Source organism: Squalius cephalus (genome assembly GCF_949319135.1).
Source record: "Squalius cephalus genome assembly, chromosome: 17".
NCBI lineage: Eukaryota > Metazoa > Chordata > Actinopteri > Cypriniformes > Leuciscidae > Squalius > Squalius cephalus.
Window position 1 is genome coordinate 13772958 of NC_137138.1, and position 16742 is coordinate 13789699.

The window sequence follows — 16742 nt, forward strand, 5'->3', positions numbered from 1 at the left end:
GAGAGTCTAATGACAGAAGTGAGAGGGAGAGGGGGAGAGGATTTTTCAGGCGTGACTTTTTACTGCGCCGAGTCGAAGTGCTCCCAGTGCTATTCCGCCACACATTATAGTTATCCTTTTTACCCGCTTAGAAAAGCGCCAGGTTTTATTTTGTCGCCATACTTGGTCGTGTAACTACTCGTGTAACTGTATTTAAATAGTGAAAACGTGGAGGTGTTTGGTCGCTTCTAGCTTCATCTCTGTCTGGATCCTAATGAATGAACTGGGCTAAACTAAGTGCTATAAAAGTGTCGCCGCACGCCAGAGCGATTGAGTGCACGCACTGAGACGAGAGAGTTATGCATCAACTCGTCTTAGTTAAGGGAATAACATAGTTTAATATGAAAAATCGGTGAAGTATCCCTTTAAGTCAGTTAATGCAGTGTATAAATGGTAAATAGTGATTAATTTAGAGGTTATTCAGGAATGTAAATGCTAGATCATGGATGTATTTAGTCTCGGACTGTACTAAGGCCTCATCACTGTCCTGGGTCACCTGTCACCTCTAATACAGTAGCTGCTCTGTCTGAGTAGGTGACGTATCAGTCTCAAATTCAATGCTGTCCGTGGTGACGTGATGAAATACAGGCAGAAGTAATGTGTCTCAGTAGGGGTCTTGGGAGCAGGGCAGAGGGCAAGAGCAGCTGTTTTCTTGTCACGAAGCAGCTGGGATCTCCCTGTCCTTCCTCACACCTAGCCACCTCCATTCATATTTATATCAATGAGTGCAGAGTTCTGAATAGCATTCTAGCATACTAGTCTACTCTTTCTATTTCTTTCTGCCACGTCACTAGCAGAAATACAAGTAATATAATTAAAATAAAGCTGAAATAAAATAAAATATAAATATTAGATGAAAAACTGAAATTAGAAATGTTGCCTTGGCAACTCAAGTAAAATAACTTACTAAAAGCCTACTAAAACTAAAGCTGAAATCAAATAAAATTAAAACTAAAGACATTTAAAAAAATCCATATATTAATAAATACTATAATAGTAGCCTAGCCTATTATATTATATATACAGTATAATTCTAAAATAACGCTGTTGCCTGTTCCAGACAGATCTCATTAGTGGTGGGTAGTGTTTTTTTCCTGAGACTTTACATGTTACTCTAGTGGGAGGCGACAAGTTACTTTTATGAGTGAGTCGAATCATTCATTCATTCAACAGATTCTAGAGTGGTGCAGGTATGACATCACTTTGTTGGCCAAAACGCGGGAACGAGTTCCATCGTCCCGAAGTCAATGGGTTTTTTGAATGGGGTTTTGGTTAAATGGTTGAAATAAAGTCTGTGGTGAACACAAGCTCAAGACACTTTCAAAATCAGTATTACCCCACTCTTGATTTTTTTAAGCTGTTACATGTCTTGAAAAATGCGGTTGCTAAAAATTGGCTAAATGGGACTACAGAGGCTGTCAAGGAGATTAAACGTCATCACGCTGAAAAGATAAGCTCAGTATATTAGATAAAAACTGAGCGTTGTCGGAAGCTTAGTGATGGTGACGTTGAAATAGTGGGACTGTGGTGTAGTTTGTTTATAGTCTACCTTTAGCTTTTTACTTCTGGCGACTGTACTTAGGCTTCAAAATTCATAAAAGTTGTGTTCATCTGTGATAATTATCTTGATGGACAAAATGTGCAAGTATCATAAACTTTTTTGTCGAGGGAACCAGCGTTATGCTAACTGCCGGTTGGCCACTTGGCCTACAAAGTGAAGTCATACTTGCACCACTCTATGAACAAAACAAGAGAGTTAATGGGTGTGTCTCAAAATCAGCTCTCTAGTTCAGTAGTCAGGGCACGGATCAGAAAGTCGGCCATTTTAAGACGTAGACGCTGATTGTACCGTGGATGCGTAGATTTACTTCACATAATCTGCAAAAGTCGTTCACAGCCATGTTCACTCCGGTATTTCGCTCGATGGTTTTGTTTTCGCATCATACATGTGTTTACAGTGGAAGTTAGATGCGGCTGAGCATGCGCATAACACACGCCATAACCAAACGTTATGTGATTGGCTTACGGGTAACCAATGATTTTAAACTTCAGACAAGCGCCCCCCGCGAGAAAGAAAATGCTTTTCAATTATGCCATGCCAGACTCTGTCTACGAAGCAAAGCGAAGTAGCAGAGTTTGGTATTACCAGGCTACAAAACTACGAGTTCACAATATGATTAGCGAAAGTGGCTTACCGGAAATCCAAGTGTACATCGGAGTAGACTCGGGGCCTGTCCCAAATGGCACCCTAAGCACTCGCGGTCTTCCGCAGTTTTGTGATGTAACGCAGCTGTGACCATAGTATGGCTGTGACTGCTGGGAAGAAGTCTGCTTTGGAGCTTGCATCAGTACGGACTCAGCAAAAGTGCGCATTTAGGGCGCATATTGACCGCAGAGGGGGGCGCTCGCGAGCACCCTTCTGAAACCTAAAATTACAAATGGGACACCCTATGGTCTCATCAGAGGAAGGCCCTGTCCCAAATGGCGCACTTCATGAGGACTTTCGGTCTCGTGGACTTAAATTGCGCGTGCTCGCCGAGTCTACGAGTCCATAGGTCATCCCATTCAGCATTTTAACGCTCTGAAGTGTGCTCAGCAGCGCCCCCTTTGTACCCTTGAAGCGGTCTTCCATGAAGCCCGCATAGATGCAGGCTCCACACACTTTAACTACCCAGGAATCCTTGCGAAAGGCCAATCAGACAACGGATGGGAGGAGATTTCGCTCATGGACAATTGTTGACATGGTTGAGAAGAAAATATTATTTCCGGCGTGACGATCGAGTCTGTCCCAAAAATACCTCTCAATGCGCCCTCGTGGACTCGCGCCAAGGGCCCTATAGGTCTGCACTACATGACGTCACCAAAGTGTGGACTCTACAAGTCTGGAGTGTGCCATTTGGGACAGGGGGCCAATGTCTAATAAGGGGAGAACTTCCACTCTCAGTAAACTTCCGGCTTCTGAACTGGTTGCAGTTCCACTCTGTTTCCATATGAGGGCGCTCACAGGACGAGTGCAGAATGAATGGAGGTCTATGGAGCTATACCCCTCAAAATCCACTTTTCTCAGGATATAATTTTTTGTCTAGTAATTTGAATGTTGTATTCGAAAGGAGATGCAAAGAAATTACACATTGCTGGGTGTTAGATTTTTTAGAGTCACTTATTTGCTTTAAAAAGGCTTTTAAAATGTCAATGACGTTACAATTGACATATTATCTCTTCTGACTGCCGTTATCAATCTCTCTTTATTTAAAAAAAAAAAAAAAAAAGTTATTTAAACAATATTGTGGAGTTTTTCTTTTGCCATTTGAGCAAAGGGGAACGCAAAAATATTTAATGTAGGCCAGGCCTACTCTCTCGAAGTTTACCCGACTAACGACTTCCGCTTGAAACCCGGACATACGAAAAGGGTCAATCAAATATATCACAACACACTCTGTAAGGAAACTAATTTAATTTAAAAAATGTTAAAGATAAAATAATAAACTTGTGGGGAACTCTTCATACACCCACTAAAAATAATCTTCTTGAGACCAGCTGGTTAAAATTAATTGCAAAAATGGCGAACAAAACGGGTTGGTTCTGAGAAAATGTCTACCGTTATTTACATTGACAGTATATTAATATTTTGTTTTGACGTTAAATATCTTATTCAATGAATTTGATACTTTACAGTTTGGGAAGTGTGACCAACGCGTCCAGGTACTTTTTTAAAGCATCATACTTTATATTTGTGCTTGTGCAAATTTTTAACCAATTCACTGTGTGGTAGGAGATGCGAGGTCAAAGGACTGATGTAGAGCGGCTTCTCAGACAGTCACAGACTGAACTGCTGTGGATCCAGCGACAGCTGTCACTCATAGCAGCACGAGATGCCATTCATCCCTGTGCGCAAAATAAGGTGAGTAATCCTGGCTCGATGGTGTTTTATGCCCCCAATGGCTCCTTAGAGGCAGCTAACCCTACCCTCAACCTTAAACCTACCCATCCCTTCGCTGCCTGGAAGGCGACGTTGGGGGCATAAAACACCAAAGACCGTAATCCTGTTACATTTACACATGAATTTTAAGATTTATCATATGCAGTAGTTGTAGTAACAATGATGGTTCTTGTGCACAAGGTGGCGCCATCCTGCTATATTTATATTTACACAACCTCACATCCTCATCTACCAATCAGAGTAAAGAATCTGTACTGTAGCCAATGCAGAGTGTGTTTGTGTCATGTGAGAAAATTACAGGTGATTCATGCAGACAGAGGGTGTGGATGCAATGTACTGTCCTATCAGGATCTTCTTGGAAGTGCAGCCTGGTCCGGGTAGTTCCCTCCCTTGAGACTAGACATGCCATCTTAAACTGATGCATTTGTAGAGGACTGCCCCAGTGCAGAGGGATTGGGTGGGGGGGAAGAGGGCAGGCAGCAGTACAGGAGCAGCTGGGGTTGCTTGGCAACAGAGAAGAGGAGACTGTAACACATTCTGTATTGGGAATCTGTTTCCTTTTTTCTTTTTTTTTGTGTGCCTCCAACGTGACCTGTTTCCTCAGCGCAAAGAGTGGCTAATGGTCAGGATGTGCCTACCACACTGTCTAAGTAATCCCTTTTAATACCCCTGTGTGCCTTAAAATCTGATGTAACTGTGTAATTTTCCGAGAGGGTGAACTTAATTTCCCTTGTCTAGTGTGGTTGCGGGATGAATGGAGCGAAACTCCACTGTTTTTTTTCCTCCTTTCTGTTCCTTGAGATAACACAAACAAATCGCAGTAGGATGAGATAGCAATACCAACATGTATGTTTCCAAGTGGCATATGTAGAACAAGATGAATTGCATAAAGACAGAGAAGTGAAAGTAGAGGACACATGTGTTGATTGCGAAGATATAAAGTCTCCATATTTCATATTTTACAAATGAACATGAGTCTTTGAGAGATAGACAGTCTGCTTGCATTCTGCAAGTGAACGGCATCTTGTGGTGCTATCCCAAAGAGGTACAAAATCACTTTCCCAGTTACCTTTACCTTGACTGTTCTCTGTTGGTGGAATAACCTGCCTAACTTACCCCGAGCAGCTAGTATTTTCAAGAAATGGCTAAAGATGCATATTTTTCGTAACACTTACTATTCTATTCTATTCTATTCTATTCTATTCTATTCTATTCTATTCTATTCTATTTCTGTCTATTTTTTTTCTATTTAATAAAAAAAAAAAAAACCTTGCTATGTGCACTGTGCTAGACTAACTGGGAATTGTCACAGCACTTACATATTGTTGCCCTATTGTTGGTTTGATGGCTTCTATTGTCCTCATTTGTAAGTTGGTATGGATAAAAGCGTCTGCTAAATGATTAAATGTAAATGTTTCAAGGTTGTGTCATGTCTAGGTTTGTTGCTATGAAATTTGCAGTTTAACCCATTAGACATAGTGTATGTCTACTACTTAAATGTGAAAAATGAAATATGCTGTTCACCTTAAGGCTCGTGAAAAAAAGAGAGAGAAAAAACCCTGGAGGAATGTCTTGCTACAAATAGTTTGAATCATATCGGAGGTGTCATAGTTGTAATGTAATAATAATAATACAGAGGTAGAGGATGAACTTAGGTGCAGGGTTTTTGTCACACAGGTAAGAGAGGGTTTCTGTGGAAAGGTTTAGAGAAACACTGTTTACAAATATAAAAAAGACAAAGAAACATAATAGTAATCAATTTAATACATTAAAAAGGGAATAATAAAAAGTAGCAATTTACAAAAAATCATAAAGTAAAAAAAATAAAAAATAATATATATGCTTTTTAAAATGATTTTTTTATATAATTTTTTACATCCACCAGCTGGTGTGCCCATGATCTCCATCTGCTTTATCTCACCATAAACTGCATTTCCCATAACCCTTTGCCTGGACTCATTAGGCTATATGTCATTACTTTCAGCTGTGTCTCATTTACCTTGTTAACTGCCTTTATAAGCCTTGTGTTTTCAGACGTTCGTTGCAAAGTCTTGTATGTATCAACACCGCAATGTTTCTTTGGTCTCCTGCCTGTTTCTTTGATTATTCTTGTCTGCCCTGTTGATATTGTTTGGATGTTTTGACCAATTGCCTGTTTTTATGGATTACAATTCTGGATTGCCCCAAATAAAGGCTGCACGTGGATCCTCAACCCAAAATTCTTGGAGCAGTTCATGGCAATAATATTTTACACATATTTTATATATAGCTGCCACAAGGGGATCATCATTTTTGTTTGAAAACCCCTGATATAGACAGTTATTAAATATAAATACAGATTAATCTCACACAAAAAAACACAAAATAGCTAACATTTGTAATAGCCAATTTTGATAATAATTACAAAAAAGAATACACATAGCGATACTAAAAATTATAAGATGCATTGAATTGGCACTTGCAGCATAAGAAATGCATGAAAAAAGCAAATGATTTACACATCAGTGATGGGAGTGGCTCTACACTTCACTGCTCTCCATGTGTGAGTGTGCAAGTGTAGGATAGAGAGAGAGAAAGCCTGTGTGCATACTGAATGAGAGCAGGAGAGCGTCTCGGGGAGCATGCGCATTTCTTTATGAGCGTGTGTGTGTGTGTGTGACGGAGAGAGGAGTAAGAAAGGGAACGCACCATTCTGTTGCACCAGTCCTAGAGAGCATGGAGATGCTCTCACACTGTCTGTCTCCTGTTCCAGCTCAGGGCCTCTGCAGAGACTCGCACGCATGAGCACAGAGCCACACACAAACACACACCGCAGACGTGTCGTCACTGCCACTCCTGGCAGCCAGTGATATAACGGAGTGGGAGCGCTAAGGAGGAGAAAGATAGGTGGAAGTGGCTACCGTTAAGGTACAGTGCACACACAGATCATATTTGTTATGAATGAGATCAGTAGCAAAGCAAATGTGTGTGAAATGCCGTGCTGTTATGTCTACATGCCGCTCCTCTATGGCTTTGAACGGAGCGTGCGCTGGATCGTTACAGCTCTGGAATACTGCAAAGCAAGACGAGAGAATATGGCATGATCCAGATGTGCCAGGAGACATTTGACCTGGCAGCATCTGGAATCAGGTGGTGGATTGTGATGATGTCTTGCTGCTTGGTCCAGAGGCTGCAAACACGCGGATATCCTGAGTAGCTGGTCAAGGTCATGGTTAGGTGTAGATATGCACATTAGATCATACATTAGGTGTCCATGTGCTGTTTTTTTCCCCATTCCTATCTCAGTTGTCATGGTCCCATGGCAGTCGGCACACAGCTGGAGTGAGAAGTCTCTCTTCAGTTCATTTTCCAAATGAATCCTGGACATGTCTCTCTGTGGGGAGGGTTGACGGTCGACTTGATTTGTTGGTCCAATGGCTCATTAGCTCCCTGGTTAATGCTTCCATCCCACTTGCAGGGCTTTTGACTTGTTGTTATATATGATAAGTTGAATATATTGAGCTGTTTGGTTTGCCAGTCCTTGTTCTCGTAACACTGCTGGCTCTGGCTGGGTTGGTACTGATGGGGCAATAGGTTGACTGGCTGTGACTGTGTCTGCTAATGTAGTGTAGCATGCAAACCAGCTGGAGAACTGGCACACGTGACCGTGCGATTGGTAGTATTTCTATTGTGATACAGCAGACTGTTCTATGAGATTATGCAAGATCCCTCAGTAAAATCCACACAGACACTCATGCACACACAAAACAGATGCGAGAGCTTTGAAACACATGAAAGTCCTATGTGTGATTGGCAACTGCTGTGTTTTTGGCATTGATTCTACAGCCCAAAAGATCGGCAGTTGAAGAGTTTAACTAGAAGTCTTGAAATTACACCCACAGCAGCAGTTTCATTTAGGGCTGCCCTTAACTAAAGAATTTCTAGTAGACTAGTAGTCGTTCATTTAAGCAATTATTCTACTAGTTTCAGGGCTGAGAAAGATAATATTATATGTAACATAGCTAATATTTTAATAATTTATTAATAAACTGGTGTTTTCTGAGTCAGTGTCAGCTGCAAATTTGACAGTGCTGACTCGTCATCTCCACAGTATAGTGGATGTGCAGAGAGAAATGCATGTTAAGTTAAACCATGCAGTAAGTGTGGTACTAACTCTGTACTAATACAGATATGGTATGGAAAAAAATACTAAGGAAGTCAATGGGGCCCATAAATTGTTTGGTTACTGACTAAATATATATCCATATTAGTACAGAGTTAATACCGCGCTTACTGCATGATTTAACTTTATATATTTTATAATATATTTTTCAAAATATCTTCTTTTGTGTTCAGCAGAAGAATGAAATTCATACAGGTTTGGAGGAAATGATGACAGAATTTTCATTTTTGGGTGAACTATCCCTTTAAGGTGAGGCCATGTTTGAGTTTTTTTATTTTTTATTTTTTTGGTGACCAACTGACTAATTAAAATTTGGTCCACTAAGCCTCTTCGTGTCAACTAACTTTTGGTCGACAATTAGGGGGCAGCCCTAGTTTCATTTACCCACTTTTAAAGATGTTACTTACACTGATCATTTCAATATGAATTTGAGATGTTTGTTGCTTGTCTTAAAATTTAAAGGTGAACTGTGTAATTTTTGCAGCACTAACAAAAATAATGAACCGTCTGATAGCTCAACTCCAAACTCACACAACTGACTGAGCCAAATTAACAGAACAACATCTGAAAATGAGTGTTTACATTTAATAGAGGTATCAGTGTACAAGTGACTTACTTAGGGTGTATTCACACCAGGAAAGTCCGTTAGTTCACTTGCTTTGGTCCGGACCAAATACAATGTTGATTTTTTGTTTTGTTTGGTGTGGTTCGCTTTCACACTGCCCTTTTTGCAAGTGAACCAAAATTTGTAAACAAAACCACACGTGAGCTAATGTCATCCATTCATTGTACAGAAATTCGAACCATACCAGAGTTCGTTTGGAACAGGGCCGAGACCACCTCTTCAGCTGGGTCTCGGTACGGTTGTTTGGTCCGCACCCGAGTGCGATTGCTGTAATCACACCTGCCCAAAAGATCCGCACCAAGGGGGGAAACGAATTTGAGTTCGAATCAATTGAACCAAACAAGACAGGTATAAATACACCCTTACTCAACACTTCTGGTATAGGTGTTGGGAATCATTTAATAATCGAACAAATGACACTTCACCTCTAACATGCAGGAACATATGCACTCTGTTCACCCCCAAAGTTTGCTTGGTAAGTCACTGCCCTGTCTGTCCTCTTCCCCTGCAGCTGAAGCAGGAGGTCCAGCCGTTGCACCTGGCGTCTTACAGAGCCCACCATGTAAATCGCTGCCGCCTCCTAGAGGACAAGAACAGAGCTCTTAAACTAGAGCTAGCCACTCTCAGACAGCAGAAACAGCAGCATCGATCCCTGGTAAGTCAGTTTGGGGTGTGGTTTTGTTGCTTATTCATCCAGGTTTTGGCAATAATCACACTTTTGGATTTCAGCATGTTGTCTGAAGCTCCTCTGCCCTGGTGAAAAGTTTAATGAGTTAAAGCAACAGTTGTTTTCTGTAAGGCAAAATGCACAGGAAGTCCCTGAATTGTCTGCTGTGTTCCAAGTGCTGTGATGCTGGAACTGTTGCCCTGGCAACAAGCCCACTGGTGAGCGAGGACAGGTTGGTAATGGAAAACTGACAGACCATAATAATGGCTTTTGTTACAAGCCTCAGTTGCAACAGATCAATTTCGTCCCGCTGAATGGAGATGGGAAGTGACATGCACAAATTTAAATGAGCTTGAGCACCGCTGAGAAAGTTTGCCGTACTTTAGAACACGCTTTAGAACTGTACCATAAATTAAGCAGTTGCAATGAAGCAAAGGGTTTTTACCTGAAAATGAAAAGTCTGTCATTACTTACCTCATATTGTTCCAAACCTGTATGACGTTCTTCCTTGTAACGCTAAAGAAAACGTCTCCTGATAATCTTCCCCTCCAGGGGGCTGTTCACCATTAAAACCGTATTTTTTAGTGAACTGAACTTGGATATCAGTCTGATTTGTTCAAATCATTCAATTTGAACTTTATTAATTGATTCATTGAAAAGATCTGACTCCAAAAAACTATTCGTTCATGAACTGGGCATCACTATTTCTCATATGATCTTTCAAAGGAGAGCTTTTCTGGATTTTTGTTAATAGCGGCGGCTTACACTACCGTTCAAAAGTTTGGGCTCAGGAAGATTTATTTTTAAAGGCCATCGCCTGGGGCTCGGGAGCAGCTGCTCAAGATGTGTTCAAGAGAGCCTGCCTTGGAAAATGGGGCATGCTGGAGTTTCTACCTTGCCCTAAACAAACAGGCAGGCTGGGCTAAGACTTGAGGGTGTCGTACACCACCTGAATCAAGAACTTGATCCTCTGAAGGTCCCACTTCCATATATCATGCTAGGTGACCTTCCGCTCTATTGCTCCCACTTCATACAGGCACCCTGTTTCTTCATTGCTACAACACTTGCTTGCTCGTTCTTAATACACTGAAGCACTCACTTCTTCTTGCACTAGCCTCGACCTTTCCCTCTCACTGGCAGTGTTGCAACAGGTTGGTGTTGAACTTCCGAGTCCAGCCCTGCCCTGTGCTACAGTCCCGAAGAGGCTTAGCTTTAGTTTCTGCCTGTTGGACTGCCTCAGCTGCCTTCCACTTCCTCCCTGTCCTCGCCACGATGTCTGATGTCTAGCATCCTTCTTCTCCTAACCTGAAGCGGAACTTGTCCATCACCTTCCTTTTCTTCAACACTAAAGACCCGGATTGTAACGTATTAAAATAGAAAACAGTTGTTTTAAATTGTAATAATATTTTATAATATAAAGAGACTGGACATGAAAACATTTTATTGACCCCACACTTTTGTAAAATTTCGAGCTTTTCTCACAAAATGATATGTTATGTTATGGCTCTAGAAGACTTAAAATTTAGTACATAAGTCATATGGACAAATGTAATTATATTATTATAATACTTTTTTGTCATTTTGGAGTTTGATGTGGAGTCCCATTTACTTTCATTTTATTGAAAAGAGTGGCCAGGATATTAACAAGATGAAAGAGGAAAAATTTCCCTTTAAATACAACTTTGCACTTAAAACCTGTCATGGTTGAAATATTTCAAGTAGTGTTATTTTTATGTGACTGGCAGTTACTTAAACAGTGAATGTAACAGCACCACAGTAGGCAAATATACCATCAATTATTTATCTTAAATTTTTTATTATTAATAGGCAGGGGAAACTATGTACATAGGTCTGTGTGAGTATTAGAGCAAACGGTTACAACATGGCTGTGATAAAGAAAACAATAAAAGGAGAAGAGAATAAAAACAGTCTTTAATAACAATCTAACAAGGACCACGCAGAAGAATAACAGGAATATACTAGAAAAACACAACCACTTAAAGGGTTAGTTCACCCCAAATTTTTTTCATTATTTACTAACCCTCATGTCATTCCAAACCTGTAAGACTTTCATTCATCTTCAGAATACAAATGAAGATATTTTTAATTGAATCTGTGAGATTTTTGTCCCTCCATTGACATCCTATGCAACCATCACTTTGACACTTCAAAAAGTTCCTAAAAAGATCATAAAACTAATCCATATGAATCAAGCTGGTTAGACTCTATTGCTTTATATGGCGAACAGAAATATCGGAGATATTTCTTAAATTAAATTTTTTAATCATATTTCTTAAAAAAAAATCTTCATTTGTGTTCTGAAGATAAATGAAAGTCTTATGGGTTTGGAGTGACATGAGGGTGAGTAAATGATGACAGAATTTTCATTTTTGTGCGAGCTAACCCTTTAATCTAGCCTGACTTCGTCATACTCATATTCTAGTCAGAATGTGAGTCTGAGACTGCTCCATAGAGATTTGATTATGGGGCGTGTCTCAACCGAACCAGGAAAAAAAAAACTCTGCACTCAATTGGATAGACCTACAAGCAATCAGAGCAACGGAGTAAATGACGCATGTTCTTCATTCATATTTTCAACCAACAAAATGTCGCGGCTCTCTGTTCCTCTTTTAAAATGAATGCGCTGTGGATATCTATAACAGACGCGATGGCGGAATCTACACATGATGTTTCATAAACAAAGTTCGGGAGAAGCACGTACAAATAATCAATCCAATATCAACTTGTCATCAAACAATACCATGTCTAACGTTACCCTATATCAGCATGAGGAAGCATATTCACTCTGTCAACTTACCTAACACTCCTTGACAGTTTTTCAGCATCCCTCCACCACCCCGAATCCTCACTCTTGTCTTGTTCTCTCACAACCAGGAACACGGGGGAGTATGGCTACCGAGCCCACAGCCCTCGGACAGCACGTCATATACGCATTTAGTCTATCTGACTTATTTGTGTGAACTCGTGAAATCTTATATATGCATTTATTCTATCTGACTTATTTGTAAATGTGAACTCGTGAAATCTCAATTCTCCAGCTGTACTCGTCTTTGTTGTAAACTAATTCAAATCAAGCACTCTTTGGTGACGTAGGTGATTACGTTACCGTTGCTCATCTGTCCATCATCGTATAAAGCCCGCCCTGACAATTTGATTGGTCCGAACAATTTTTGTTCGGGCATAATAGCTCCTCAACGGAGCGAGTCCAGACCGAACTTCCCGACCAAAAAATATTGTGGGCGGGGTTCGGGCTGGCACCCAGGCTACCTTTAATCATAAACGACACGTAACCAAGAACTGAGGAAACTAAGGGTTTAAAATACATAGGGAGCAATGAGATAACTAAATGAATGGTGAAGGTAATCAGTAACTATAGAAACAAACAAGGATCAAGAACATAGGCAAACAGGCAAAGGGAGAACCAAACTAAGGCTACGTCTACATTAATCCGGATACATTTGAAAACGGCGTTTTCATTTAAAAAAGCTCTCCTTCCACACTAGCGTTTTCAGGCATTTTCCAACGTTTCAGTGTGGATGAGAAACTTTTGGAAAACGCCTGAAATCACTAAATTCAGCTTACCGCGCATGCGTAAAACCTCACAAAAATAAAGAATAAAATTATCACGCAATTCTTCTGACAGGATAATTTTATTTATCAAAATATCTCATAATTCACTGATGCGTTCAGGTCGCAATCAGTCACCATATGTTACCATAGAGTGTGCAAAGTAACATATTTTAGCAACAGTGTGAAAGTGAATAGCACATACTGTAACAGGCACAGTACCGGGTATAAACATGAATAGCCTATCTATTGGTACAATATGCGTCACATGACTAAACTTACGTCATTGGTTTTAAATACCTCCGTTTTGACAGTCCACACTACAACACGAAAACAGCGTTTTCAAATGTATCCACTTTGGAAAGCGTTTTTGAAAAGGTTTGTTTTCATTAATAAAACGCTGTATCAGTGTGGATGGAAGGCCAAAACGGAGAGAAAAAGATGCATTTTCAAACGAAAACGTATTAGTGTGGACATGGCCTAAAACACACTGAAACTGAGGGTACATTCCCTTGTAAAAAAAAAAGAAGAAAATACTAAAATGTATTTGAAAAACATTTCTTTTGGCTAAGTATACTACAAATACATTTACATATTACATACTTAATAAAAATACCCTGCAATTGTACCTTTAGTTTACTAAACTAAACTGGTATACTTAAAGACTGTTAAATTGGAACAACTAATTTGTACTAAATGCACTTTAATTGTGCAAAAATAGTCCAACTAAAGATATACTTAGTATTCTTGATTGTGCTAAAGTGGAACTATTGCGAGTAAAGTATACTTAAGGGACACTTTAAATATCTTGCATTTTTAAGACTGATATTTTACAGAGATCTTACAATCCTTATTAATAATGATATTAAAAAACATTTTAGGCTAAATATTAAGAATTGTGCATTATACAATAAAGAAATACTCCAGATAAAGTTTAATTATAATTTTATATCAGCAAGTCGTGATATGTCAATAAATATGTTAATGGATATTTAGTATGAAATAAATGTATTTTAAATAGATTTTGGTATAGTTTTTTTTTTTTACTAGGGTTTACATGACAACAATGTACACAAAAATGGAAAAGTGTTTTCTTTGGACAGATCTCCATTCACAAGGATCCACGAAAACTACTAAAAACGCTGAATTATGCATGCCAGGCCAGTAGTTGGCGATGTCACTTTGTAAAGAAAAACAATGCGCCTGCGCACATGCGCTTTCTTTCACAGAGCACTCGCGCCAAAGGAGCATGCATATAGACTGAACTCATAATATGCATGTGCATGCCATCACCGTTTTCACAGATTTGTGTTTAAGTTTAAACGGAGACGATAACTGTATAGTTTTCAAAAACTTGCTCTTTTAAATCCGTTTTCAAAAGTTTGCATTTTCATGCCCCAAAACGCTGTTGTTGTGTAAATGAACGGCCAACGCGCATAAAAAGTGTTCTGTTTTTAGTTGAAAACGGTGTCATGTAAACAGCCCCTAAAACAAACCAAAGCATATACCTGACACACTTATATACATATTAAATAAATAACAAACATTGCATATTTTCCAATATAGTGGGTTTGTGTTTTGCTTTGAGAGTTTGTTCATTTAAATAATCTTTTGAAGTAAACTTAAAAAAAAAAAATCTGATTTTCTGTGCTTTTTTATTGCAAACCTGCCTCGGGTCCTTTAACTGAAACAGAGAATCTCAAGGAGAGAAGGGAACGTCAAGTCTGCCAAGGCTGGCATTGGTTCAGTTTCTAAATGATCACACCTCTTCATTTATTAGCTTCAGTTGTGATAGTGGTGAACCAGACAAATATGCCGTGACAGTCGTTGCAGTGCGAGTCCTGTGGCTGGTTGCCAGGCGACCATCTCTGACGGACAGCGAGTAGAGTGAACCTGTGGTGAGGAATGACCTTCTGTCTCTAGAGGAAGTCTCATGCTTAGGAACTGCCCACCCTATCTCTATGGCAATGCCTGTCCTGCGAAGAAAGGCAGGCCATGGAAAAGCCTGGCTGTAGTGTAATTGGTTTCATGATAATAACATTCATGAGTATAATGACAAAAGCAGATAATTAATACAGAGTAATAGTGGTCCGGAGAGAGACGCTTCTACTTAATTAGCTGAGCCATAGTATATTTCAGAAGAGAATTCAGATGAGTGAAAGGAGTATGCAGTGTTTTTCTGTAAGGATGTTGCCAGAGAGTTAAATCAGAAGGGTTGGGCCTTGACTTGGGTTGCCATTGCCATGTACCCTAATAGAATTAGACTCAGAAAGTGATCTTTTAGCAGGGCCATGCTGCTTGCTTAACTGTATTTTCCTCTCCATTGCATCGACCGCTGGAGTCATTTGGAGCAGGAGGTCCACTCCATTCCAGATCCCTGTCTCAGAAGTTAGACCAGGGCAGGAAGCATCAGCTCCTGCTGTATAAGTGCCTACTCAATGCTTGTCGTTAATACCAATTGTGTGTTGAAACCCGAACACCAATAAACTTAGGAATGAACATTTCAGAATGTAGGCTGATATTTGTTTGAGTAGTCTCTGAAATAAAAAATACTGTACTTCAAGTTAGATTTTGAGGTGCACCGAAAATAAAATTCTGGCTAATACAGATGTGTCGACAATTATTATTAACAAATGATAAATAAAACTTAAAAAACTAAAATCAATTGTTTGTGAATTTAGGCATTGCATCATTATATTGTACAATGTGAAAAATGTATATTCATTTTGAGATTCGCGAAAGATTACATTTAACAGTTTTATTGAATTATTGTTTTTAAATATTAACTTAGATGACTAGTGAGAGTTTAAGATGACTGCAAAGATAATATTTATGTAAAAATAGGGGTAATGGTAGCCTAGAAATCTAGACGCACCCTAGCGGCAGAAAAATGTATTTTGCAGCCAGGGTAGTCTAGCAGCTCTCCGTTGACTTTCGAGCTGGAAAAAACTCTAGTCAGGCCAATCAAATCGTGTATAGAGTCGGTGGGCGGGCTTAACATAATGACGGCAGAGTTGTGACGGTTCTGCGTGAATTCCATAGACTGTAAAAAAATATTTATGTAGTGTCCGTGACGTCACCCGTAGGTTTCTGAAGACTGTTTTTGAAGCCTAAAATGGGCGTAGCCGACCATCGCCATCTTGGGAATCCACCTGTCACTCAAAAGTGGACACACCCTTAATTATGCAGAAATTTGAGTTGTAAAAAATGAGTTATAAATGAGTTATAAAAAAATTCACCCCCTTCACAGTTGTCATGAAGGGCAAAATTAGCTGTATAGACCAAAGCCACTTTTTGCTCCAGGCTGTAAACATGTTTTTTTCTGCTGTAAAGTTGGGCATTTCAACATGGGGGAGATGAAACTCACTTTTGCAGCCTGCCTCAAGCGGCCAGTTGATGAATTGCCGTTTACTTCACTTCCGTGTTGGTTTCAAGAGAGAGACAGGGAGTTTGCCGCTTGGTGAATTCCCTGCTACTTGAAAACAAAGAATTGCGGCTGCTGCTGGCGAACAGCGGTCTTTTGAATCTGCTTTGGCCGCGACTCTGGAGGACTTGGAGTTAAGCTTTTCTTTGAGAAAAGAACAAAGAACGGCACTTAAGTCATTCTTAAAAAAGGAAGATGAGTTCGTAGTTTTGCCGACCAGATACGGCAAAAGTTTAATCTATCAACTAGCTCCGCTGGTGGGAAAACGCTCTGGTCGGTTGTAGCGCTATCCTATTG

At 39.8% G+C, this 16742-nt stretch overlaps 1 protein-coding gene across 5 annotated transcripts in view; it reads left to right on the forward strand.

Moving 5' to 3' along the window:
- Positions 1–16742, forward strand: part of rimbp2a (RIMS binding protein 2a) — a 68097-nt gene that overhangs the window by 1333 nt on the left and 50022 nt on the right. For 4 of the 5 annotated variants that reach the window (XM_079846798.1, XM_079846799.1, XM_079846800.1 and 1 more), the window contains exons 2-4: positions 3715–3741; positions 3812–3940; positions 9278–9421. In XM_079846798.1, coding sequence (XP_079702924.1) covers positions 3815–3940; positions 9278–9421 — 270 coding nt within the window. In that variant the 5' untranslated portion in view covers positions 3715–3741; positions 3812–3814. Of the gene's footprint in view, positions 1–3460; positions 3478–3714; positions 3742–3811; positions 3941–9277; positions 9422–16742 lie in introns of those variants that run through there. The other variant, XM_079846797.1, reaches the window with a different exon arrangement.